Genomic DNA, 26,163 nt, shown 5'->3' with positions numbered 1-26,163 from the left:
ATGTTTTTTAAAAAGCTGGTTACAAATTAGTATATATAGAATTAGCTACTTTGGTAGGAAAAAACAATTAAAGTGTGTGTATTTATCAATATGATTTTTTATATGTATGAGAATACTAATAGTGATGTAGTATTTTAATTTTATTTACTTTCTAGTTCTGCTTTAAATAGCATGTATTACTGTACAATAAAAAAAGGAAGGATGAAATAAATAATTACCACAACAATGTGTTACTATGGACATAAAGTCAGAAAGAACTTTACAAAGAATTGTTTTTACAATGATGCTCATCATAGATTAAATCACAGATTTATTGCCAACCCTTTGATTTTTTTTTCCCCCCAACAGTGGATTTTTTTTCCCTCTGACTTTTACGGTGACATCTTTAGATGGTAACTGTGTTATGCCAATAAATGTGACAAAAAGATTCATTCATAAATTCAAGTCCTTTCTACTTTCTGTACACTTTGATTTAGAGCTACTGCATTCCCATTATCTGCCCATCAGACAGATTCATGATTTGCCACTAATTTCCTAATAAATTCACTTATTTTATTTGAAGTTATTTTCAGGGCATCTCTCAATTCTGTTTAATTATCTTACCTAATTAGGATTATGAACATGATTTCAACAAGAACAAAGCAGTCAGGAGCCAAAACTTGTATACAGATGTCAAAGACAAAAGAATCAACAGTTAAATGCCAGAGCCCAAGTCTGCTAATGACACCAAATATCTGGCATATAACACAGTTTAATAATCTAAAGCTAAAACAGCATCTGATCATGAGCATCATATCTTAGGGAAAAACCCACCGCAAAGAATTTCTCAACTTATATACATGAGTTACACAAAAAATTAGGTAAAGAAGTAAGCTATGACTTGGCAAAAGACTTGTAGAAATCTGGGCACCTGCTTCTCAGTGATATATTCATCTGTACTTGAAGGCTTTCAGTCTTCTATAGATCTACAGCTAGGGCACAGGTCTGGGTTCTGAAGTCCTAATTCTTATGCACCTATTAGTGGCTTATATTCTTTTTTTGCTCTCATTACATTTTCTTTCCTTTATAGACTATGTGTTCCTATATTTTAAGAGAAAATGGTGACCAGTACTGACGGATTTTAGTTTATTTTACTATTTTAATGCAAGGTAGAACTTGGCAGGATAAACCAAAGTCTCCCAGTATTATCAAGTTTAGTCAGTAATTTATTGTGAATATGAGTCATTTTTTAAAAAGCATGTACAGATGGATGTGCAAAAGGTAAGAAATACTGTAATAAGTTTGGCTACATGTGATTTCTAAAAGGTTAATTCATCTATTTCTCAAAAACATTTAAGGAGAAAAAAGCTGCAAAAATCAGAAAAACAATTTGATTCTTATTTTCTTCTTTACTGTATAGTTAAAAATGAATGTAAATTTTATTCATATGTGTAAACTAATAAAATGTTTTAAATTATGACTTTTAAAAATTTATTTGAATATTGAGGAAAAAAATGACACAGATCATTTTGATTAGCTCGAAGAAATTATGTTATTATAATGTTAATAAAAGCTCACTTACTAAGCACTTATTACATGCCCGGCCCTAGGTAGATCAGAGTCCTAGCTAAATCACAGAAGTGAAGTATAAAAGAGTTAGGAAAGTTGTCCAATATCATGCAGCTAAACAGGATTTAAACTCAATAATTTGGGAATTTGGGTTAAGATAACATAATGTAATGCAATAAACTGTAATCATTACATAGACACAAAGCTGAATTGTAAAGATGTGAAGATAGAAAAATTTTTTTTCCAACTAATGTTGATGCTAAAAAATATTCCTCCAATGATTTTATTGAGGGAAGAGACTATAAGCATCCAGTTTCCTGTCATAAATTCCTAAACCCTTACAATGATGCCAACTAACCAATTAAAACCAATTTTCATAAATTTAGCATATGAACAGGAATATTAATTTATAATATCCAAAGATAATGTGCATAAGAAAAGTACAATCTGTTCAACAGTACTCAACATTATAATGGTAATGAGAGAAAAATTATTTAAAAAGTATTTCCTGCTCACCTGAAACTAATATAATACTGAATTTCAACTATAATTGAAAATAAAAATAAAAAATAAAATAAAAAATTATTTTCCTGTTGAATATAATTATATTTAAATTAGATTAGAAGTGAGACTGTTGACGCCTGCTTTTATGCTATAACATATCCTGTATATATTAATATAAATGTGAAATAAAATGCTGAATCCTATCTGAAGAAATAGATATTACATGATATTTTAAAACCAGATACCTTTGACTTATTTCAATTTGATCTGAAGTCTTTCGGGAGTTCCTCCTATATAGTAAAATTCTAAGCTATTCAAAGTAGAGGATACAAAAGGCATGTGCAAGCCTGATAGAGGAACTGTTTAGTAGATAATGAAGGCCTTTTTAGTGCTTATTGTTACTATTTAAAATTCAAAACCAAAACAAGTGGCCTAACCAAAAGATTTCTAGGAACTGGGAAAGCAGACTGAAATACAGCACAGAAAGACTCAAGTCCACTCTATACATTCATACAGTACCTGGGAGCTGAATCTGTGAACATCGTCAGAGGCACTGACTAGATCAATGGAAGACATGGAGGAAGAGCGACTATAGGGCTACCAGAGACAGACAAAGAAAAAACCAAGTAATCAGAACAAAGGCACAACAGAGCATTCAGTACCAACTTCCAAACACAAGATAAAGAAAGAGAGAACAAAGCACTATATGAAACAAGCTCAGCAACAAGTGCTGACTTCATGTACCTATTATGTGTTATGCTCCAAAATCTTTCTAAGAAGAATGCAGTAATTCTAATAATATAAAATAATACAACTTAACCCAAAGAAAAGAGAAATTTAATATAACTGGCTATGCTTCTGGTTAACTATTTTGGACTAGTTACTCCCTATCCACCCCCAAACCTCTTTTCCCCTTAAATAAGAAAGAAAGAAATTATGTTCAGAGGAAGATTTTTGTTTTGGAAGATGTATATGGAAGGAAACATATAATATCAAAAAATCTCATTACTCGAATTCAAGAAAAGGGAGAAAACTTATCAAAAAACAGTTCTAATCAACAGTGAAGAACAAAACAACATATACGTCAGTAAACTCTAATATTAGCTTACCTTTTGAACAAATCTATGAGTCCCCACAGAAGAAAAGGCATCTCCAGATGGCATGGATGTAGGCCAATGTAACCTGACCTTTTCACTCTGTGACTAAGAAAACATATAATGTTAGAATGGGAAGGTTTTTAAGTGTATTTCGCAGCTAAAGAATAGATAACATAATCTGGAACTACCAACATTTAATTATTGAACACTTCAGTATTTATAAAAATTTGAATTATGAAACTAATCTAAAGATACAAGCCTTGCCAAATCCTGACACTTACTTTATGTATTCCAATTCAATCTCTTCTTTTGGAGTCCACAGCTACTACCTTAGACCAGGGATTAGTTTTTTGATTTTGCTTCCAGTCAGACTCTCAATACCAGCATGACATCATTACCATGAATCAATCTTAACACTGCTGATTTTCTTATCCAAACTCTGGCCAAATTATTCCAATTGTTCTACTTCATCTGAGACCTGCACGGCTGTATCATTTGAACCAATATCACTGTGTCCGTTATGTTCCAAAAAACATATGTATATCTTTCTAACTATGAAGAAGACAACTGCTAATTTCTATTCAACACTATGTGCACATAACTGCAAAGATCTCATTTCTCACTCACCACTTTATTGCACATATCTTTCCTTTTGTTGGCAAATAATGTAAAACAAATAATGTAAACTCAATATGTCACTAAAGAATACCTATATAGTGGCTGAATTGTTGAAAGCCCTATGCAATATCTACTGCATACAATGAGGGAATTGATCTGAACCTTTGGAACTGATTTCATGGATTACTGAAGCTTACTACCTCTACAGCATTGACACATTGTAATCATCTTTGTCATACTGGCATGCCTAGTTATTAGGCAAGGAAAATCATGGCCTGTTTAACAACTTGTTTTGTAGAATATCTACCAAAGTGTCAAAAATAGACTGAAATTAAATGAGTTAATAGCTCCATAAATATTTTTTTTTTCTAAAGCTTATAGAAGTTTTCATTGATTTTCTTCCATTTCAACTCAACCACTGTGTTGATATTTAGGAAAGCAGCATTTTAGAGCCAGAATGGATGATTTGAATCATCTTGTCTAACTCTTTGTTTCACAGATTAGAAAACCAAGGCCCAGAGAATTTAAGTAATATGTTTACAGGTACATAGTCACCAGTATAACTAAGAATAAGAATAAAGCTGTCTTTATCCAATCGTCTGTTGATGGGCATTTAGGTTGCTTCCATATCTTGGCTATTGTAAATTGTGCTGCCACAAATATTGGAGTGCATAGATTTTTATGAATTATTGTTTTGGTTCTATTTCAATAAATACTCAGAAGTGCCATTGCTGGGTGAAAAGGTATATACATTTTTAATTTTCTGAGAAACCTCTGTACCATAGCGGCTGTACCAACATGGTTCATACATACAATGGAATATTACTCGGCCATTAAAAAATGAAATCCTACCATTTTCAATGACATGGACGGACCTAGAGGTTATTATGCTGAGTGAAATAAGTCAGACAGAGAAAGATAAATACCATATGATTTCACTTACACGTGGAATCAAAGGAACAAAAAGAACAAACTAATCAAAAACAGACTCACAAATAAAGTGGACAATTTGGTGGCAGACAGAGGGGAATGGGGTTGGGGGACTGGGAGAATGGGGTGAAGGATTAGTAGTTGATAGCTGGGCACAAGGATAGGGAGCACAGTACAGGGAATGCAGTTAACATTAATATGGTGGCTAAGTGGAGGGCCAGGGGAGGGAAAGAGCAATTGGGGGAATCATTTTATGAACAATATAGATGTCTAACCAATGTACTGTATACTTGAAACTAATTTAAATAAATAAATTTTAAAAAATCAAAGTTGTCTTGACCTCACAGTTCACTAGTCTTCCCATAACAACATATATATTAAAAAAAAAAAAAAAAAAAAAACCTTAAAAAAACAAACATGATGATGCTACTTCTGGTAATACTTTTGGCATCCAAAATTAGAGCTCATTTAGGAACTGAAAATTCCTGCTCTTACTGAGTGCTATGTAGTATCTTTCAGGTATAAAAAATGAGCAAAAAGCTTTATAAATTAATGTGACATGAACTTTTTATTACTGATTTAGAAGAAAAAAATGAAAAATGAACGAGAAAATTAGTCACTATTGCAGTTGATTTATCCTCAGGTAGATAAGCCAGTAAATGGGCATAACGGCCATGACTGACTTACTAATGATAGAGAATGAACATGTCAACTTTTTTTAATGCAAATTAATCTGTAGTATAAAACTGATACACGTTTATCTGCAAGATGCTTAAAGTCCTGGGAAAACTGAAATTCATCCTTAAGTACCCTCTAGTGGTAATATGTGGTAACTGCATTGAAGGCAAAAGATCAAATTAATCTTGAAATCAAAGTTAAAGGTTTAAGAAATGCTTTCCTTCAATTTCCACAGAAGCTAGGTATAACTGATGTAAATTTAATGGTGATAAAATACTGAGCAGAATTAAAAGTGAGAAAGTAATTGAAGGTGAAGGTAGTGAAAGCAATAAAGGAGATAATAAAAATGGAATAATAGTAATTTAGAAGAAAAATAAATTCTTGGTCATTTTCCTTTCGAATTTATATGGTGCTTGGTGGTAAAGAGAAAATCTAAGAGACAGTTTCATTCCAAGTAAATATATGCTTTATATTAATAGAAAGATAAAGTTGGAAACTTCAAAGGGAACAGGCAGAATATTTTCATTTAATTTTGTGTTAATTATGCATGTTTCCTTTAAAGTATCATTCATTGGTCTTTCTATTGCTTGGAAATTACTCGATGAAGGAAGTGACAAAGATTTGTCTACATTTGTGATTCAGTATAGACATACAGTTCATTGTCTAGTTTATCGGTTTAACGATTTTCAAATTCTTTTCATATAAAATAACATATCAAGGAATACCTAGTTTTAGAATTTTTAATAACAGTTATACCTGTTCTTCTATTTTATCTTGTCTGTCAAGAGCAGCTTCAACAGCATCAAAGAACTCTTCTTCATTAATCAGACTATTTGGGCCTTCCTATTTGAAAACAGAAAAAAAAAAAAACGCAGTTCATTTAAGAAAATGGAAAACACAGATAACCCTGGCATTAACTTGAGGAAAGGTGAAAAGCGACTCAACAAATATTTATGAACCAGTGAGTACATTAGATCATATTATAAAAAAGATGTGCAACACATGCTCTGTGCAAAATCATGGGTATAACAATTCATTCACTCAGGACCTATACACTTACTGTATATTGACCGACACTGTGTTAGGGCAACAATCTAGAACTATGGCCCATGGGCCAAATCCAGTCCATGGCCTACTTTTGTATGGCCTTTAAGCTAAGAATTTCATTTTTAAATGGTTGGGAAAAAAAAGAATAACACTTTTGACATGTGAGAATTACATAAAATGAAGATAAAGTTTTACTGGAATACAATCATGCTCATCCATTTATGTATTATCTATGCCTGCTTTTGTGGTAGGGTTGAGTACTTGTAACTTGAGAACTTATGAACAGAAACCATATAAAATTGTAGAAAGTAAGTACAAAGTTGTATACGATCTATAGTAATAAGTGCAGAAAGGAGTTCTGAAGGGGATCTTCCCAAGCAAAGACAATTTATGGAGAAAGAAAAGTTGAACTGACACTTCCCAAGCAAAGACAATTTATGGAGAAAGAAAAGTTGAAAGCCTGGTTAGATGGAAGAGCAAGGTTCTCGATCACCTGGGGAAATTGTTAAAACAAAAATTCCCAGGCCCCCATACACAGAAATTACTTTTTAGTAGGCATTGGATGGAGCAGGCATTTGCATGTTTATAAGTCCTCCAATTGATTCTCATGCAAGTGAAACATCAGTTGTATCAGAAAAATATAAATAACAATAGCAAAATGAAAACAAGCAAGTATGCTCCTGCTGTGATGAAAAAAATAAGTGACTAAGCTGAATAACAGCTTCATGTTATGGTAAAGTGGAGGCTGAAAAGGTAGGCTTGGGTTTAAGTTTCCCTAAATTTTTAAATACATAAAATGACATATGAATGATTGCTGGTCTGTCTGGAATCTTTCCATTTAGACTGATAATCCCAAGTCACCACTACTTCATGAAAAAGCAGCAACATCGTCCCATCCCATCATTAACTTGGGGTCATACAGGAAGGAAGGGTGATGGGAACTACAGTGTAATGCCTGTCATTTGGCACAGATAAATGAGAAATCTTGAAATCTTGCAACAGTTTTTTTTTAAGTTATGAGGACTTCCTCACAACTCATTTAAAAAAAACAAAAACTTTTTATTCAACTATGACATACATACAAAATACTATATATCTCTATAAATTATCGTTAAGTGAATATAACTATCTAATACCTAGCTAGATCATAAAAAAGAGCAGTAACAACATTCGGAGGCCTCTATTCTGTGGGATTCTGTTTTTAAAGTTAAAACATTTCAAAGACACTCAAATGACAGCGGTATCACTTTGGTCTCTTATACAAAATAGTCAAAACCTACTCTGAGCTCAAACATATTTTCTAATGATTTTTAAAACTGTATTGATCACAATCACATCTATACTTTTAAAAATTATAATACTCATTTAACCTATGCAATCACGTCAGAGTCTCCATCTACTAATTGAGAAATATAGCATTAAAAAATTCTACTTTCAGGTGGTAAGCATACTATGCAATATACAGATGATGTATTATAGAACTGTACACTTGAAATTTATCTAATGTTATTAACCAATGTCACCCCAGTAAATTTAATTTAAAAAAATTAAAAATTCTAGTATGACATGAAATGGGCAAGTAAGACAAGTACATTTTTCCTTTGATGGAAAATTTGACAGAGAACTAAAGTAATTGCAATGAAATTGCCTTTATTAAAAAACAACTTAAAAAAAAAACAAACCTTTATCTCATCACGCTTAACAAGGAAAAAAGCTATTTATTGCTAAATCTACAGGACACTCCACAGTCTCGATCTTACTTGCCCTACTGGGAACATTTCTAATGATTCTTTGAAGAGATCTTTATCCTTGGATTCCTCATTTCCAAGTTCATCTCTACTAAATAAGCACTCTTCTTTGGGTTCCTGTGCAGGCTCATCCTCCCCTGCTTACCCCTTAAATGTGGGTGTTCTTTAAGGTTCTACACTTGCTCTCCCCACAGCATTCTTCTTCATTTCTAAAGCTTCAGTCATCATCTGATGATTCCCAAATTCACAGTCTGTCCATCCCTCTCCTAAGATCTTTACATCTAATAATATATATAAGACCTCCTCAGGTGAATGCTTCAAATCACATGCAAGATGTCTAAAACCTGTTCTTTCTCTAACTTCACACCAATCTGATGAAGGCAGAAACCTGGGCCTGTTCTTGGACTTCTCCCTTTTCCTTCCTTCAATCATCATACCCTTCAATTATACTTTCCAAATACCTAATTTGTCCATGTCGATTCCTACTGTCCTATCCTAATTTAGGCTATCTTCAAGTCTCACCTCTAATACTGAAAAAGTCTCCAAACCCCTGTCACAACTGTCAACTTCAACACATTCTCCTCACTGCAAGAAGCAGAATGATTTTTCTAAACTGTAAAATCTGAAAACTTCATTTGCTTAAAAGCTATTTCTAAGGATCTATAATGCTCTCCTGCTTCTGGTCTCTAAATGTTTTTTGTTTTTGTTTTTGTTTTTTTTTTCTGAGCCCCCTGCCCATCCCAATCCCCCAGCAACTTTCTTTCTAGGCTATTCACCTGGTTAAAATCTACTCAACCTATTCATTCTTAAGGTTTCAGCTAAGATGTTGTTTCCTTTGGGAAGCCATCCCTTTCGGTGTTAAATGTGTTTTATAAGGTACATTATTCTATTTGCCTGTTATCTAGTCTATATTCCCATTAGTATACATTAAGGTGGGCCTAGGCAGGATCCTTGTCTGCCTTGTTCCCTCCAATATCCCTCATGCTTAGCATAGTACCCTGCAGTATAAGAAGTCTTAAGAAATGAATTTAAGATTATAAATTAATTTCTGAGGCTACAGATGACAGAAATATTTAAAATTTGTTTAATAATTAGAATATCATGAATGTTTGATGAGAACCTATAAAGTCATATTTGAATTAATGTCTAAAATCCATGCAGGTGTAGTGCTGACACAAGAAAATATGGATGGTTCAAAATTCTAAAAGGAAGAGAAAAAAGGTGTAAAATCTGGCCCTACTTTAAGAATTGTATATTTAACTCGATACCACAAGGATTTGGTAAGAAAAAGGTTGAAGTACCCTTAATCATTTTCTTCATTAAAAGAGGGTGGGTACATTTCGAATGAGTGAAAAAATATGGTTTAGTCAACAACACCATTGGAATAAAAAAGTCCTATGTTATATCTTAATTCTTAAAAATCTAGATATACCAACAATATATTTTGAAGAGACTATTAAAGTTTTTTTAAAAAACCAGAAAATACAAATAATTATTTGAAATAGAGAATATTTTTTTAAGCATGATACCAAATGTAAAGGTAAGTATATAAAAAGGGATTAATTATATGAAAGTATAAAAATAAACAAAAACACTTTTTAAATACTACAAAAGGAATGAAATAATTGAAAAATGAAAAGCCAATCCTACACATCTAAATCAATAAAGAGAAAAAAAAAAAAGCAAATCTTAATAATAAGAAAAATGTCAAGGGACATGTATAAGTGAGTCATTAAAGACAACAAATGATCAATAAATATTTTTTAAAGAAAGCCTAAATCACATCAATAAATAAAACAATTTTTTTGGGGGGGGGATTTAAAACTAGTAAACACATATACCTAGCACAAGGCCCCTCCACTCTCCACTCTACTCTTAGTCTTCTAAAATATCTGTGTTGACGGAAGTAGAGATAAGTATACATTTGTACTTATATATTGCTGGTAGAAGATAAATTGGTACCATATACCAATTTAATTAAATTGATATCATATAATTAAATTGGTACCATATACCAATTTAATTTAATTTAATTAAGTTAAATTAAAAACATGGGCTTTTTTAGTATTTTCTATAATCTTCCTATAATAAACATTTATTTTATTTATAATATGAAAAAATAAGGTAATTTTTTAAAGCTGATAGTTCCCCCAAACCTAAAATGGCAAAATAATCTACTTAGCTTCAGAATAAAAATTAAAATAGCTTATATTTAAGTAATCTAGTTTTCTAAAGCCTTAGAGGATTGCTAAGTATATAATTTTTATACATTATAGAAGGAACAAGTTGACAGCTTAATAATTTTAAAATATTTAAATTATTGTGAATTTCCATAGTTGGAAATCATCAATTCCAACATAAAAAAATACTCAGTCAACAACAGCTTTTTTTTCATTTCTAGAACAAAAATGGCAAGAAATTGTTCTTCTATTTTCTTAAATATAATCTAACTATAATTATTTTATCATCCTACTTCTCTCTCAGAGATACTCCTTGCCATTCCATTTAAAAAATGCTCATTTCAGGAATATCAATAATGATAATGACAATTACCAGATATATGTCTTGCACTTTTTTCTCTAAAGAAATATGATAGAAATAATAGCTTATAAAATTTTAATATATGTGTGTATATGGAGAGGAACATTTTATTAACTGCTTAATAAGTAAATAAAAGGGAAAAAAGTTTCACATATTTTCAAACATAAAGGCAAAGCAATCAGAACAGTTCATGCTTTGCTATAGATAAGAGCTCACAGTACACAGCACAGACTAAAATTTTTTGTCTATATAAAGTACTCAGGTTTTTCCTCTGCAAGTTGCTTTTATTAAAAAAAAATGAATTATGACATTAAAAATTATCATCCTGACAGGGGAGATAAAAACTTGTACCATAAAGTGGATAGGCCTAATAATGAGACTTTTAAAGCCTATATTAAACTTTGGAGGCAATAAAAAAATATATATTTCAGAGTAAGCCTAGTATTTATATATTATGGAATACACATTTAATTAAAATAAACACTGAAGAACAAATTATATATTTAGACTATTGAAAAGTTACAAAAGTATTATTTAAAAATTAATCACTTTTGTTATAGATATGGCCTATATATTTCTCATTCTAAAATCAAAATGTAACTTCATACCTCATAATCTGGTCCTCCAAAGTGGGATTTTTTCTTAAGTTCTGTCATGGCATTTTTGTATGCTTCCTCTATCCTTCTTCTTTTCTCGATTTCCTATTTTTTAAAAAAAGCAAATGAAAATTTTATCATTTGAAGTGGGGATTTTCTCTGCATTTTACCAGAATTTTAGGATTTGGCCAAATAATAACTTCACTTTTATGAAAAATGAATATTAATCTGCCAAAGAAAACACTTTTCTCTGGGCTATATATTATACACAAGCTACCATTTAAATCACCTCGAAGATCACCTAAAAGGTAAGTTATGTATTTAAATAGATTAACTGCCAAAATTATCTACATTAAAAAAGATAAATTAGTACCAGAGAAATGTCTACAATATATTCATGCGTTTGTTTCTCCCCAATTAAAGCAATATTTATTTTGTTATAAAGAAAAAAATGTAATAGATGCTAATAAAAAAATAACTCAATAAGTAGAATGAACGAATGCTAAACTATATTCCAAGATAGAAATATTTCTTGTACTTTCCCACTGCTGGATAAATCTATTTTAGAGCAGAAAAAGAGCTTAGATTTCTACTTTAACTCTCTCCTTTTATAGATACAGCCTGTAGCTCTAAAAAGTTAAAAGACCCAGGTCAACACTAAAAAGAAAAAGGCTGGTGCTGGCACCGATCTCAAACTTATTTCTATAACAATAGGCTGCATTGTGTCAAATTTGATACTGAAATCCAACAAGCTTGTAAAGAACTTAATGCCTTTAGTCAAATGCCTTACCTCAAATGCTTATGGGCTAAAAATTCCACACTGAAATCACACAAAGCTCAATACTTCCAAATACTCTGTTTGAAATGAAGCTAGTACAAATCAATGAATTAGGTTATTAGATCCAAAGATTAAGTGCTTTTTGTATACTCAAGAAAAAATGGGCCTACATATCCAGCAGATTGGCTAAAAATTAAAAAACAATAATGCCCACAAAAAACTGACAATACCAAGTGTTGATGAAGAACATCGACCAAGGATGAAGAACAAGTGGAATTCCATCAATTGCTGGTAGTTTTAACTGATATAACCACTTTAGAAAATTGTTTGCCAATAACCACTAAAGCTATCAACAATTGTACTGGGGTGCTATAAAAGTTAAATATCTTGATCTGAAGGGTGGTGACAGAAGTGTATATAAATGCACAAAACCATCAAGCAGTACACTTAAGATTGGTATACTTCACTGTATGTATTAATATACCTTAATTTAAAAAAATGAACAAAACAAAAACACACAGCACAGCAGTATTATTAAAAACACTTAGGGGAAAGTGAAAAAGTATGTGAGTCTATTAATTGCACATATGTAAGTCTATTAATGTAAGCAAACATCTTAAATAAATAGAATATTTTTAGGCAGTGTGGTGAGATACGACTGATGAACCCTTAGTGAAAGATAAAAAGACTAAAGATAAAATGTTTTAAAGAGGTAGTTGGAATGAGTTGAATGATTCTCTTGAATCATTAGTCTATGATTTAAGAGGCTGTCTTGTTTTCTCAATATATTATTATTTTTTGTGTATGGGGTATCTTCTAGAAATTCAATGATATACACTGGTATAGAGTTGAAATCTTTGAATATAGAAGAGTTCGACTCCACCAGAATTAAAATGAAATGTTTATACCTTAAATAAATGTTTTCATTTCCTATTTTTAAAGAACACATATTGTCAGTCAATGTGGCTTATTGTTACTTGCATGTGAGAATTCTGAACAATTCTCTTTTCTTCTAAACATAGAGATTTTCTTAAAAACATTGGTGCTATTCAAATCCTGTGGCTATTTTGCCATTAAACCAGTGATGACATTGCTTTCCTTAGCATCTTGCTCGGATTGCTAAGACCTTCAAATACTATAAACAATATGACTCACTGATGAATGAGAAAATTCGTACTGAGGTCTGACCTAGTATCCAGAGCTGAAATATTGAAGAGATTAAAATTCTTCTAACTCTGCTACTTAACACTTCTGGACACGTCACTGGGCCTTAGTTCCTTCTTCCATAAAATGAAGGCACTGGACTAGAATTAAACTAAAGTATGTTTCGGTTCTAACATTTTACTATTTTACTGACATTGAATTATAAACAGAAGTTCCCCTACTAAATAAATTAACTAACTCATACTTCATATTAGAGACTAAAGATTCATATTGTAGTGTTATTATCAGTGTGGCAGTTTAAATAAAGGTCAAAAAAAGGTGAACAAGAAGCAAATGTTTGATGAACAACATAATGTATGTTGAGTAATATCACAGTGACCTTGAAAAAATGGCTATGAATGCAATAAGTTAAAGTTTCACTACATAAATTAGTGTTTAAGGTAATTCATATAACTTAAATGCAGTTTCGTATATCATATAATAAAGCTGGATAATGTTATATGGCTCATCACTTCTATTCCAAAGCATTACTATTATCATTACAAAAATCGTTATACTAAAATCCTATCAAGAATGCCTATTGTGCACTAACTGAATATCTAACTGGTGATTCTCAGGAAAATGAGTTTAAGTCCCCAGTTTCAGAGGAGTGGTACCACTGGCTACTTATATCAATCCCAATGGATTTTTCCCTAAAGAGTTAATTTGGTTTAATGTTCAATCCATATATAAAACTTACATAAAAATCTGATTTTTTTTTTTTTTAAACTAGTCTTACCTTATCCAGTCTCTTTTGCCAGCTGTCCTCACGTTTTACCATTAGTTCAATACAATGAGAAAGTGTAGCAAGGATTCCAGCAGTAGTTGCTTTAAAAGTTATTGCCTCCCCTTTAAAATCTATACCATTAATTCCTTTTGGTGTTACCTGTGGAAATACTGAAAAAGAAAGTTATCCACTAAAAATCTTTCTAATAAAGAAATAATTACACACATGTGAGTCTATTATCACAACTTAAAATTAGAAAATGTTTAGAGAACTAACAAGTCAGAGCAAGCTTTCAGAATATAATTTCTCTTTTGTTGGCCAACATTTAAAAATTTCCATCCATATTCTATGAGCAAAGAAGCTTGTGGCAGTATATGTACTTTCAAGTCTTTTTCCTGGATTCGATTTCCTGAAATCTATTTGCTCTGCTGCACCCAGTGAATAAAGTGGCAGGAGGAGTAATACTTTAACAATAACATTCTGACAAGCTTGGGGCAGGACCTAATTATGGCAAGAACTATGTTACATTTTGAGAAACGTAGAATTTAAAAAATATGTAAAAATGAAATGCAGAATTGAATAAAGCAATATAAAAATTTTAAATGTCCAAATTCAAGTTCAATACCAATGCACACAATAGTTCTTATGTTTATATTTTATAATATTAGAGTTAGCCTTTGAATGAAATAAAAATATCTTAAAGCTCACCAGATGCAAACAAGAGAACACAATGTATCTTATATTATTAGCTAGTAATAAACTACTGTAATAGAACTCTTATAAATTAAATAATGACACTTTCCACTTTACAAACTCATATGTAGCTACGAGGACAAAGGTAAAACCCATAAAAGAACAAATTGGTAAACTGTACTTCATCAAAATTTAAAATTTCTGCTCCTGAAGACATGGTTAAGAGAAAGCTGCAGTTATGTGGAATAAATAAGTCTAGAGATCTATCAACATACAGCATAGTGTCTACAGTTAATAATATTGTACTGAATACTAAAAATTTGCTAAGATAGATTTTAGGTGTTCTTAACACATACAAAAATGGTAACTACGTGAGATGATGTTAATTAGTTTGACCACAGTAATCATTTTACTATGTATACCAAATCATGTTATATACCTTAAATATATATAATTTCTATTAAAAAATTTTTTTTAAAGAGAGTAAAGAGACAAATCACAGACTGGGAGAAAAATCTTTGTAAAGCATATATCTGATAAAGGATTTGTACCCTATATATATTTAATATGATATATTAATATAGAATATTGGTGTATTCTATGGTACAATATAGAATATACAGTAATCTCTAAACTCAATAAGAAAATACGTAAACCAATACAAAAAAACGGACAAAAGATTTGAATACACATTTCACCAAAGAGATATGGATGGTAAATAAGCACAGGCAAAGATAGTCAATACCACTAGCTACTAGGGAAATGCAAGTTAAAAACCATAGTGAGATACCATTACACATCTATCAGAAGGTTAAAATTTAAAAAGACTGACCATGCCAAGTGTTGGCTAGGATTTGGAAAAACTGAGACTCTCATATATGGCTAGTGAAATACAGTTTGGCAGTTTTTTAAAAAGTTAAAAATACCCCTACCATATGATTTAGTCATTAGACTTCTAAGTATTTACCCCAAAGAAATAAAATTCATGTCCATAAATGTTCACAGTGGCATTAACTGTAATAGCCAAAAACTGTAAACAAACTAAATGTACACCAACAGATAAGTAGAAACACAAATTGTGGAATATCAACACAAGGGAATACTACCCAGCAATGAAATCAAATACTGATACATATGACAACAATGATGAATCTTAAACTAAGAAAGAAACCAGGCCAAAAATCCGACAAACTGTTTAAGACCATTTATATTAGATTTTAGAAAATGCAAGCTAATCTATAGTGACAGAAAAGAGACCAGTGGTTGCTTGGGAAGGAGAAGGAAGGGATGACAAAGGGGTTAGATAAAACTTTTGAGGGTGATGAACGTGGTAATGATCTTGATGGTGGTAATAACATCATGATAACTTCAACACTTAACCAACTTGTACACTTAAATATGTGCAGTTTGTTGTATTTTAATTATATCTCAATAAAGCTTTAAAAACATTTTTATTTTCGGAAAATCCTTTCTATCATTTTAACTTCTATCTTTTCTATCACTCGTTACCAAGATTGTGGTTTTATTTTAAACTATTTTTTTTTTATTAATAACCAACTTAGAAATTAAGAGTCATTGGTGTCCTGAGAAAATGTTTACAACTATAATAATGGGGTCCTCCCTGCTAAATATTTGCTAATTTATATACCTGAGTCAGTATAAAAGAGCAACATGAAATGTCTGAAAAAATTCTAGAAATATACTTCTTCAGCTGCACTTCCTACTTTTAGAAGCAACCACTTGAAATCCTTTTCACAATGATACAGGGGTTATGCAACAGAATTTTGAGCTTTCCAATAGTTGATATTTTCAATGTTATTTAGTGTCTCATACATAAGGCCACTGAAATAAATTTCTCTCATATTACATTTGTTAGGAAATGAAAGTCATGAAGACAAGAAATCATCGAAATTTGTCACTCAATGGGCTTCTCTAAGTAGTGGTTACTTTGATTTTTGCTCCAAGTTTCTTATACCTTATATTGTAAAATTATGTTAACCTTGATGGAAAAACTTAAGCAAAACCCTAAATTACTTGATAAATTTAGATGAACACACTTATATAAATGTCTCAAGTGAAAACAAGGGAAAAATCATCTTACAGAGACAAGGTAACATGCCTTAGTTTCCTCTGGGAAAATGATACATTGTAGTAAAAGGAAGTTAAAATATGTGAAAGTACCCATGCATATGAAGGACAGAAATGGAAGAAATTATAAACTAATCTATAAATCTAGATTTGTAAGTATTTAGGCTCCAAAAATTAATACTCAGATTTATTGTTCTTTCAGTTGACCTCTGACTTTACACATTTAAACCATCTTTTAAAGGTACTAACACTTAGAAAATCAAGGAACCTATAAGCTAACATCAGCATGTCAAGAATAAAAACAAATGCTGACAGAAGCCGAGAGATCTGTAATCCCTTCGTTTCATTAAGATTCTCAAACACATTATTTTGAATAGCAGGCAACCTAAGGGAGAATCCCTGTAGTTTCTGTGGTAAGTTTTTTCTTTCCACACATGAAGTTCTCCAAATAACCATGTGATACACATACTCAGAGGCAGAAAAAACCTGGTGGATAAGTCCTTCTGAACACACAGGATGGAGATCCAGCTAACTGTTCGTATTTAGGGGTTAGGTACTGGAAGCACTAAATGCACCAGCAGGGCTTTTTTACTAGTGGACTTCATCAAACAGTAATCTGGTAGTAAGACAGCTTTTTCATGCTAGACTCCTGAAAATCTCTATAGGTCTTTACCTGTGTCCATTCAGTGTCTCCAGAGTTATCTTCTAATTTTATATCAGAAAAAGTCTGGTTGATAGGTATTCTATAAACAGGGTAAGAGAAGGGAGCTGGAAACTGCATCTTTCAGTATGTAAATTTTCATTTAGTCCCTGGATACCAGAGTTCTTAGAGATATGCAGAATTAGCGAGACTCTTAAATTTCAATAATCAGTATGTAAATTTCCACTTAAAAACTTTATTGATAGGCCAATATACCTACCTCTTGCTGTGCCAGGTATTCCTGAATCTAGAACTTTCCAGTTCAATTTCTATAGAAAATAAGCTTCCATTCTCTTTCAGTGAATGTAGATGTAGTAATTGAGTGAATGTGGAATGGAAGGTTGGACTTGTGAGTTTCAATAATTTCCATTCTTTCAATAATTTTTCCAATATCCAAAGTATTTTTTCGATTTAAGCAGATTATTCATTGTGAAATTAAAATGTAACTGAAAGAACCTTCCTCCCAAAAGCCTTTAATTCCATATAGACATATAAATTTGGATGACTCAGTAAGGTTCAACATTTCGGTCCCAAGTTATAAGGACGGCTTTGTAATAAGAAGCCAGTACTTTGCAAGATTGGGAGAGGGGTAGGTTATAAGGAAAAAGTAGAGAGCCATGATGAAAATAAGAAATAAGAGGAGAAAAGAAGGAAAAGGTGGTGGAGAAAAGCATTAAATTTTAGTATCAATAATGGAATATTCCCATATGATTTCTAAAATAAAAAATTCTTCCCATTCATATTAGTCTTAAAAAAGTATTTGAAAATATGCCACAACCATAGATTTTCATGTTCTTTCAGAACTTCAGCAAAAATAAGCACAATTAGATTAATTTATTTTTTTCCCCGCAAAGGCTTGTAATTTAAAAAATTTTTAGGAATCCAGCTTCTTCTTAGGACACGTCAAAACAGGAGCGCGGATTATTAATCACAGATTTCAAATTTGTTTTGTTTTGTTTTAAAACTCCACATATAAGTGATGCCATGTGGTATTTGTCCTTAGCTTATTTCTCTTAGCATGATGTCCTTCAGAATTTTATTTAGTGAGTGAACCATTCGAAATAGAGCAACAATTAATAAACTGGTATATGAAATAAACTGCTTTGTTCCTGGGTTTAAACACAATTATGCTGTAAAATCAGAATTATTTCAATAATTTTCCTTTAATAACACTGATTATATACTTTTCAATGCCAGTTTATCAAGTAGAGAGAAAAAAAAAGTTAGAGAGAAACACACTCTAAAGAAACATTCAAGTTCCTTAAAATGTCTCTACCCTAGGAAATAAACTTTTTTAGTTCTAAAAACTGATTCGTCCAAATACTGCTAAAATAAGCAGGCCAATGTCTAGAGTTCAGAGTAAGTCTTTGTTAGATAATCAGTGGCCATTATTATTGTCAGAATGTGTATTTTACCTACACGTCTTCTTCCAGAAGAAACATTCACTTTCCAGCAGTTCCACAGCTTTTAAAAATATTGTTCAATTCGATAATTATTCTTGTTATATAGTTAGATATTATATAACTTTAGAAAGTATATTTTATCTAGTTGACGGGGGGAAATGTACTACTTACACTTTTCCTTATTGCCATTGGTATTATGCAAAAAGTCTCCATCAGAACGTGTTGTAGGAAAGTCATCTTCATCATCCTCCACCACTAAATAAAACATATTTAAAGATATTAGGATGAAAGGAAATAGAAATTAACCAGTATATTCTTATGTTCAACCAAGCCAATATACTCTAGAGTCTGTGAATATAAGATCTTATCTGTATTTTCAGTGGTTATTAAGGTATGTCCAAAAAATATGCTATTGAATGTCTTTAATACATTATTATACAAACTGTACCCATTCTCATTCATGTAAGGAATGGTATTAAGATATGAATTATTTTGTCCTTTAGTCTTCCTATCTTTTCCTACCTTGGGGCAATTTCATAAATCTACCAGAGAAATTCATAATTTCTAGCCATTGTAGAATGGCTGAGCAGGGCTATAAGAGAATAACTTCCATGCAGAGGATACCATAGCTTGCTTCCGGGAGTTCTTAAATTTACCATCTCTGAAAACGCAGGGGAAATATAATGACTTTTAGATGTAATATCAATTTCTGTGCCTAGACATCCATTTTAACTTACTCAGTTACAGAAAAAAGAAAATCCTCTGTGTTCTCCTTCTGTGTACCTCTTTGTTCTATGTACCTATCATTTCTTTTTTTACTGCCTAATATACTTAATCCTCTGTACTATATACTCCATGTACTATATACTCCATGCTTAACGCAAATTTCTAAACCTCAGCCCTGACTCCTTATTCTCTACTTTCTGTCAAGCTTTTTTTATGGCTTCTTTAATTACCTTTTAAGGAACTCCCTCTCTTCAGAAAGAATATTCATTCTAAATTATTGTACTTCTTGCCTATATCTCTTTACCTCAGGGGTAATTTGGTTCACACCTACTTTAGCTGTCTCTTCAATATAAGTAAAGCCCATTCCTATACTTTATTGCCTGCCTTGACTAAATGGTAGGAATCACATGGAAAATGCCTTTATTCTGTACTGCCATTTTCTAATTATTGGGTTACTTCACTTTTTTAACACTTGGAAAATTTGCTACTCATTTTTAACAACCTTTTCAAATCATAAGCTGCTATTATCTACTAACACCTACTATTCATTTCTACCTAGCTGACTGATATCAATATCTGACTCATACTTTTCCAAGTCTATCATTCCTACAGATTCAATCTCCACAGTGAAGCCTCTGCAGAAACCTTAGTTCCAAGATTAATCAGATTCCCAGATTCTGCGGCTCTTTTACTCTCTCATCAATCATTTGCAAATATGGTCAATTCTAAGAAATTCATTAACACAGCACACTGTTCTGTTTTTAAATCAGTAATCATCTTCAGATAAAATCCTGACCTTGTCTCAAAACTCCTCTGATTAACTGCTCTTAAATACAGCAAGGTTTGAACTTCACTCATCTTAGCACCTACTTTGGGTTACTAAAGGTTCTCTTTTGTATCCTGAACTATCTAACAGCCTTGTAGCACCAAACAGGGATTTTTGACCTTCTTTTTCTAGCCTAATACTCAATATGGAAAACTGATGAAAACAAGAATCACTCTAGCTAAAATAGCGGCCTTCCCCTTTCCCTTCCCAACCAAATACTCCTTGTCCATTTCTGAGGCACTTTTAAGGGATATATGACATGGTTTGAAATCACTGTGCTAATACAAATTCTCCATCCCAATCAGACTGGTTTCCTTTACTAACATTAATCTATTATGTTAAATTCCACCCTTAGATCTTGCATACTCCTGCTTTCCTTATCCCTGCAATAATCCAAATTAACTACATCAATAACAGCTATTATTACTATTATTTTTTGCTGTTAAGTATAAGCATAATGCTAACATATATATTCTTGTTTAATTCTCACAATTATATGAGCTGGATATAACATCCATTTTACAACTAAGGAAACAGATATGGAGAAATGTTAATGCTTCAAGTCATTCAACTAACAATGACTAGAAGAGAAAAATTAGAAGAACCTTTCTTTTAAAGGCTTTAATGTGATATATATGTCCTGTTTTAAAATCAAGCAGTATGTTTAAAGATAGTGCCTTCTACTTCTGTAATCCCAGAGTATCTAAGACCTAAAAGGTTAATTAAATCTTAACGGGAGTATGTGTGTGAGTGACAGAGGATCATGTTTAGACTGCCTAACTAGCAATTCTGATAAAACATTTTACATGAAAAACAACGATGATCACATAAAATGAAATGAGAGTTTGCTATTATCATTTCGCTGACACACTTAATGAAGAATAGTGATTCTTAAAATTCTGTAAGTCACAGACTTAGTTTTGATAATTTAATTAAAGTGCATCTAGAGAGATCCTTAGACTCAGGTCAGCAACTCTGATCTACAGTCAAAGTAGAAAACTAAGGTCTATGTCCTCATTTCGCTTTTCCCAGCATGTATTCTTAAAACATAAATTTTTCTTAAAATAGCAATTACAGAAAAATCAATTGTTATGGGCTGAATTGTGTTCCCCTCTGACCCAAATTCATATGTCAAAGTCTTAACTCCCCCGTATCTCAGAATATAGCTGTATATGGACACAGGGGCGTTACGGAGACAATCAAGTTAAAATGAGGTCACTATGGTGGGCCTTAATCCAATATGACTGGTGTTCCTATAAAGAAAAAATTTGGACACAGACACTTACAGAAAAAAGATGACATGAAGACACACGGAGAAGACGAACATCTATAAGAATGAGAGAGGCCTAGAACAGATCCTCCCCACATTGCCCTCAGAAGAACCCAACTATAACTTGATCTCAGACTTCTAGTCTCTAGAAATGTGAGAAAATAAATTTGTTGTTTAAGCCACACAGTCTGTGGTACTTCATGATGGCAGCAATAGCAAACTAATGCATTAGTCTATCACTGCTATTTATTGAAACATGATTAATGTTTAAAATCATTTTCAAATCTTCTACACAACTGGTTATAACTGCATCCCAACTTCTACTCTATTCACTATCACTTTTGTCCTTCAAATGCTATATACTATTGATGTGGATCATTTAAAAATAAACAAGGAATCCAATTCTGTATATATCCTGTTTTTCTTTAAAGAGGTATTTGAAATGAAAGCTGATGTGTTATGTTTAATTTGATTAAAAGGGTATATACAGTTGGTCCTCTGTATCTGTGGGTTCCGTATCCATGAATTCAACTAACCACAGATTGAAAAAAAAAAAAAAGTTGTGTTGTTGCTGACTATGTAATTAGGCCTACAATGGTTGTGTCTGTACTCAATATGTACAGACTATTTTTTTGTCATTATTCCCTAAACAATAAATTATAACAACAATTTACATAGCATTTACATTGTATTAGGTAATCTAAAGATGAAATAATCTAGAGATGAAGATTTAAAGTGTAAGGGAAGATGTGTTTAAGTTATATGCAAATACTACACCATTTTATATAAAGGACTTGAGCATCTTCAGATTATGGTATCAGTCAGGCATCCTGGAACATCCCGGTGAATACCTAGGGACAATTGTATCTTTTTTTTTTTTTTAATGAAGGAGAAATATAAGTTTAACTGCCTTTATTTTTAGAGAAATAAACATCAAATGTTAAAGAACCAAAAACTTAAAAGTGTACCAAATATAAAGAACTTCAAAAGCTACTTAATTTTGTCTAAATTTTAAGAAGAATATGGGCTTCTGCTTCTTGCCAAGATAGAATAAAGAAACTAAATTTACTCTCTAGCATGCAACTAAAAACTGGACAAAATATATGCGATAATGATTTTCGAGACACTGGACATTAGGCAAAAAAGGACAATGATCCCTGAGTGTCAAGGAACAAATGTGAGCTCTATGATTGTTCAATTTACTGCCCTGGGAGAATTTCCAAGCTAAAGAGTAAGAAGGAACACAAAAGGAGCCCAGTAGACTCTCTGAGGTGAGGAAAAGGAGCTGAGAGACAAAAGCAAAGAGTACCAGAGAGGGGAGAACTGTATAGAGAGAGAACCTTGGAGACTGGTAGAAGGTCCTTTCAAGTATTCAGTAGAGTACTCACAGTACATACAAAGTGAGAGTACTCTAGAAGTCAGAGAAAGAACCAACTGAAAAGATTCCAGGAAACAGTATTCAAAGCCTACCTGCGGCAGGAAAAAGTCTTTGTGCTCCTTTACTTGAAGTGGTTATTTTACTTGAAAGTAGACTGTGATCAGTTAAATGTGTATACTATAAACCCTAAAGTAGCCACTAAAGTAAGTTATAACTAAAAAGAAAACGAAAAAGATAAAAAATGGTATTATAAAAAAAAATCCCAAAGAACACAAAAAGAGGGAATGAAGAACAGAAAAAAACAAAAACTTTGAACTCAGATCCAACACATTTAATAAGACCAAGAAATAAAACCATGTCAAGCAACCTAGTTATACAGTGAATAAACTTACTGCTATTTAGTAATAATTCTGTGAGTAGTTCACTTTTGTCTTCACAGAAAATAGAAAAATTGAGGAATGGATGTGAACAACATTAGTAATATGTTTAGCAGTCACAAAAGAAAAGTTCAAAATTCACATAAGTTAACAATTTCTTTTAAAAGGAATTCATTAAAAATTTTTTTAAAATGTATATGTAGCTCTATTATTGATTTCCTCTTCCATGAAAAAAAGGCCAGAGGAAGGGAGAGTGCTGGAGAGGGAGAGAAAGAAAGGTAAAGAGAGAAGGAAAGGGAGAAGGAGAAGAAGAGAAAGGGAGAAAGAGATCGACTAATTCCAGACTGGAAAATTTAACATAAACATATGCTTGTCTCTAAGACCCATCATGGGGCAAATTAAATTTATTAGACATAATCATATAAAATGCCCAACATTACGAAGATAAGATACTATTTTTAATAAAATAGTTTAAAAATCATTTAAAAATCTTCACTGAAATCTGTTAAATGTGATAGATTACTTAAGAAGTTATTAAAGTACACAAGTTATATGGACACTGAAATCTGTTACATTGGGGGTTTGCAGCAAAAGTGACTATAATTACCTTTATCAGTTAAAGACATTACCCTTTAAGATCAAGAGGCTTTAAATCCATTCATTCTCCAAGTAAAAATAGTGGCAATAGCCTAATTAACCTTTATCCCTTTGAAGTTCATCCTTGGAGACAGCATCAGCACAGGCATCAAAGTACTTCTGTAGAGTATCAACTTGTCTACATAGGATATCTCTAAAGGTTTCCATTTCAGCCAATTTCTCACGTAAGCTGTGGCCTTTCTGCAAAACACAAAAGGCAGGGGGTAGGGGGGAAGGGAACCCAAGTTAACTAACCTGGAATTCATTTAGTCCTATGATATTTAATCACCTTTTAAGGTCTACACCTTACTAATGAGGGCCATGGAATAGGGAGAGCTGTAAAGCTCAATGTATACTCCCAGGAATACACTTGAAACTAACTGTGGCTAGATATTGATAAGCCTGACAATTTACTAATATAACATTTAATATTTTTCAAATTATTGGCATTGTGAAGAAAAATTGTGAAAGACTTTGAAATGGGCAAAAATATTACTAGGTGTATTTTCAAAGGAATGGTGAGTGTCATCTATGGAACCTTCGGCATCTATGAAACCCTTTGGAAAGGGTGTTGTTTTATCATATACAAGATTTTGCTTTTTTTTAAGAAGTCTTTAATTTCATTACATTTGAGCTATTTTGCCACCCTTGTAGTAGAAAACTGAGAGTAATGTAAATGATTCTTGCCCACAGATGTGCAAATAAACTTTGTCCAGTGGAGATACACTAGTTACTAATCTGTAGATCGACCAGTTTTGCCTATATTAGCATTTTGGCATTCTTCAGATTCTCCTTTGAATAAAAGTTTTTCTTTACATCTTATCTATTAATGAAATAAAATCTTTGACATGTGTTCATTTTCTATTTGTGTGAGTCATGAATTTTATCCCTTAAAAACAATTCTGTAATAACTTCAAATAAATTACACCGTAGAAAATTCTTTCAAAAAACTATCAAATAAGTTCTGTTCACAATATTCAATGTTAAACTTAATTTAAGTTGTCTTAAAGCATTCACAACCACAAACCTTGAATGAAGAGGTGGATGTTGCAGAATAGCCACTTGCTCCAGACACCAGTGACACCATTGAGCCATGTCGACGCAAGCTGGATTCAGATCCATAACCAGATTCAGTCTAAAAAAGAAAGTAAACTATATGAAAAAAAAAAAATTAAAGAAAAAATACTTAATCATTACACACAAAAAACTGTAACCTTGTGAGGTGACAGATGTTAACGAAACTTATTGTCCTAAATTATTTCAGTATATATGTGCATGTGCATATAATCATGTTGTATACCTTAAACTAATACAAGGTTATTCATTATAGCTCAATAAAACAAAAAATACATAGGAGGAAACAAAAGTTTTCTTATAAGTCAATAAGACTATAAAATATTGGATAGAACAAGGGCAAAAGAAGTAATAAGAGAAAAACAACCAGTATTATATTTTTATAGTATTATTTTCAGTACTATCACTTATCATTGTCTCAATAAAGCTTTTTGTATTATACCAGGCAGTTTATATCTATTGTCAACCATTCTTTATATATCATGATTACAGCATTTATCATTCAATTGTATTTACATTTTGTAACTACTACTGGACTTGGATCTTCTGGAAGAAGACTGCATCTTTTTCATTTTTGTAGCCACCTTGGTAGTTCATGTCACAAAGAAAAGTTCTCTATTTTGCCTATATGTTAAGTAATCACTCCATGGAAAATAACTGAACTCCTGGATGTTGTGGTATATTTAGGACTTAACATTGTAATAATACTTTTATCTAATTTTATGGGAATGGTACTCATCAGAGCATCAACTTTATATTCCACCCTCCCTAAGACAAAAGCGGTACCAATAAAATAGACAAAGAAATTAAACATCTGAAAAAAATAACTTCCAAGTACCTGAAACCTTCTGAAGTATTTTGGATCTCTAATTAGTTTCTATTGCTATTTTTTTTTTTAAATACTGTAAATAATTTTAGTCCTAGTCACTAAACTCAGGAGACAAAATAACATCTAATCATTTTGGGTACCACATCTA

The 26,163-nt window shown here is 31.8% G+C and overlaps 1 protein-coding gene across 3 annotated transcripts in view; it reads right to left on the bottom strand.

Moving 5' to 3' along the window:
* Window positions 1-26,163, bottom strand: part of COL4A3BP (collagen type IV alpha 3 binding protein) — a 79,139-nt gene that overhangs the window by 16,093 nt on the left and 36,883 nt on the right. For 2 of the 3 annotated variants that reach the window (XM_023520414.1, XM_011375138.2), the window contains 8 exons: window positions 25,140-25,247; window positions 24,175-24,313; window positions 19,071-19,154; window positions 14,028-14,185; window positions 11,320-11,412; window positions 6,132-6,218; window positions 3,162-3,254; window positions 2,572-2,649 (listed from right to left, as the gene is read on the bottom strand). In XM_023520414.1, the coding sequence (XP_023376182.1) occupies window positions 2,572-2,649; window positions 3,162-3,254; window positions 6,132-6,218; window positions 11,320-11,412; window positions 14,028-14,185; window positions 19,071-19,154; window positions 24,175-24,313; window positions 25,140-25,247 (840 nt within the window). The remainder of the gene's footprint in view (window positions 1-2,571; window positions 2,650-3,161; window positions 3,255-6,131; window positions 6,219-11,319; window positions 11,413-14,027; window positions 14,186-19,070; window positions 19,155-24,174; window positions 24,314-25,139; window positions 25,248-26,163) is intronic. The other variant, XM_011375139.2, reaches the window with a different exon arrangement.

The sequence above is a fragment of the Pteropus vampyrus genome, unplaced genomic scaffold, assembly GCF_000151845.1.
Source record: "Pteropus vampyrus isolate Shadow unplaced genomic scaffold, Pvam_2.0 Scaffold262, whole genome shotgun sequence".
Taxonomy (NCBI): domain Eukaryota; kingdom Metazoa; phylum Chordata; class Mammalia; order Chiroptera; family Pteropodidae; genus Pteropus; species Pteropus vampyrus.
The sequence above is the reverse complement of the archived record's forward strand: the minus strand, read 5'-3'. Positions and strand labels throughout refer to the sequence as shown.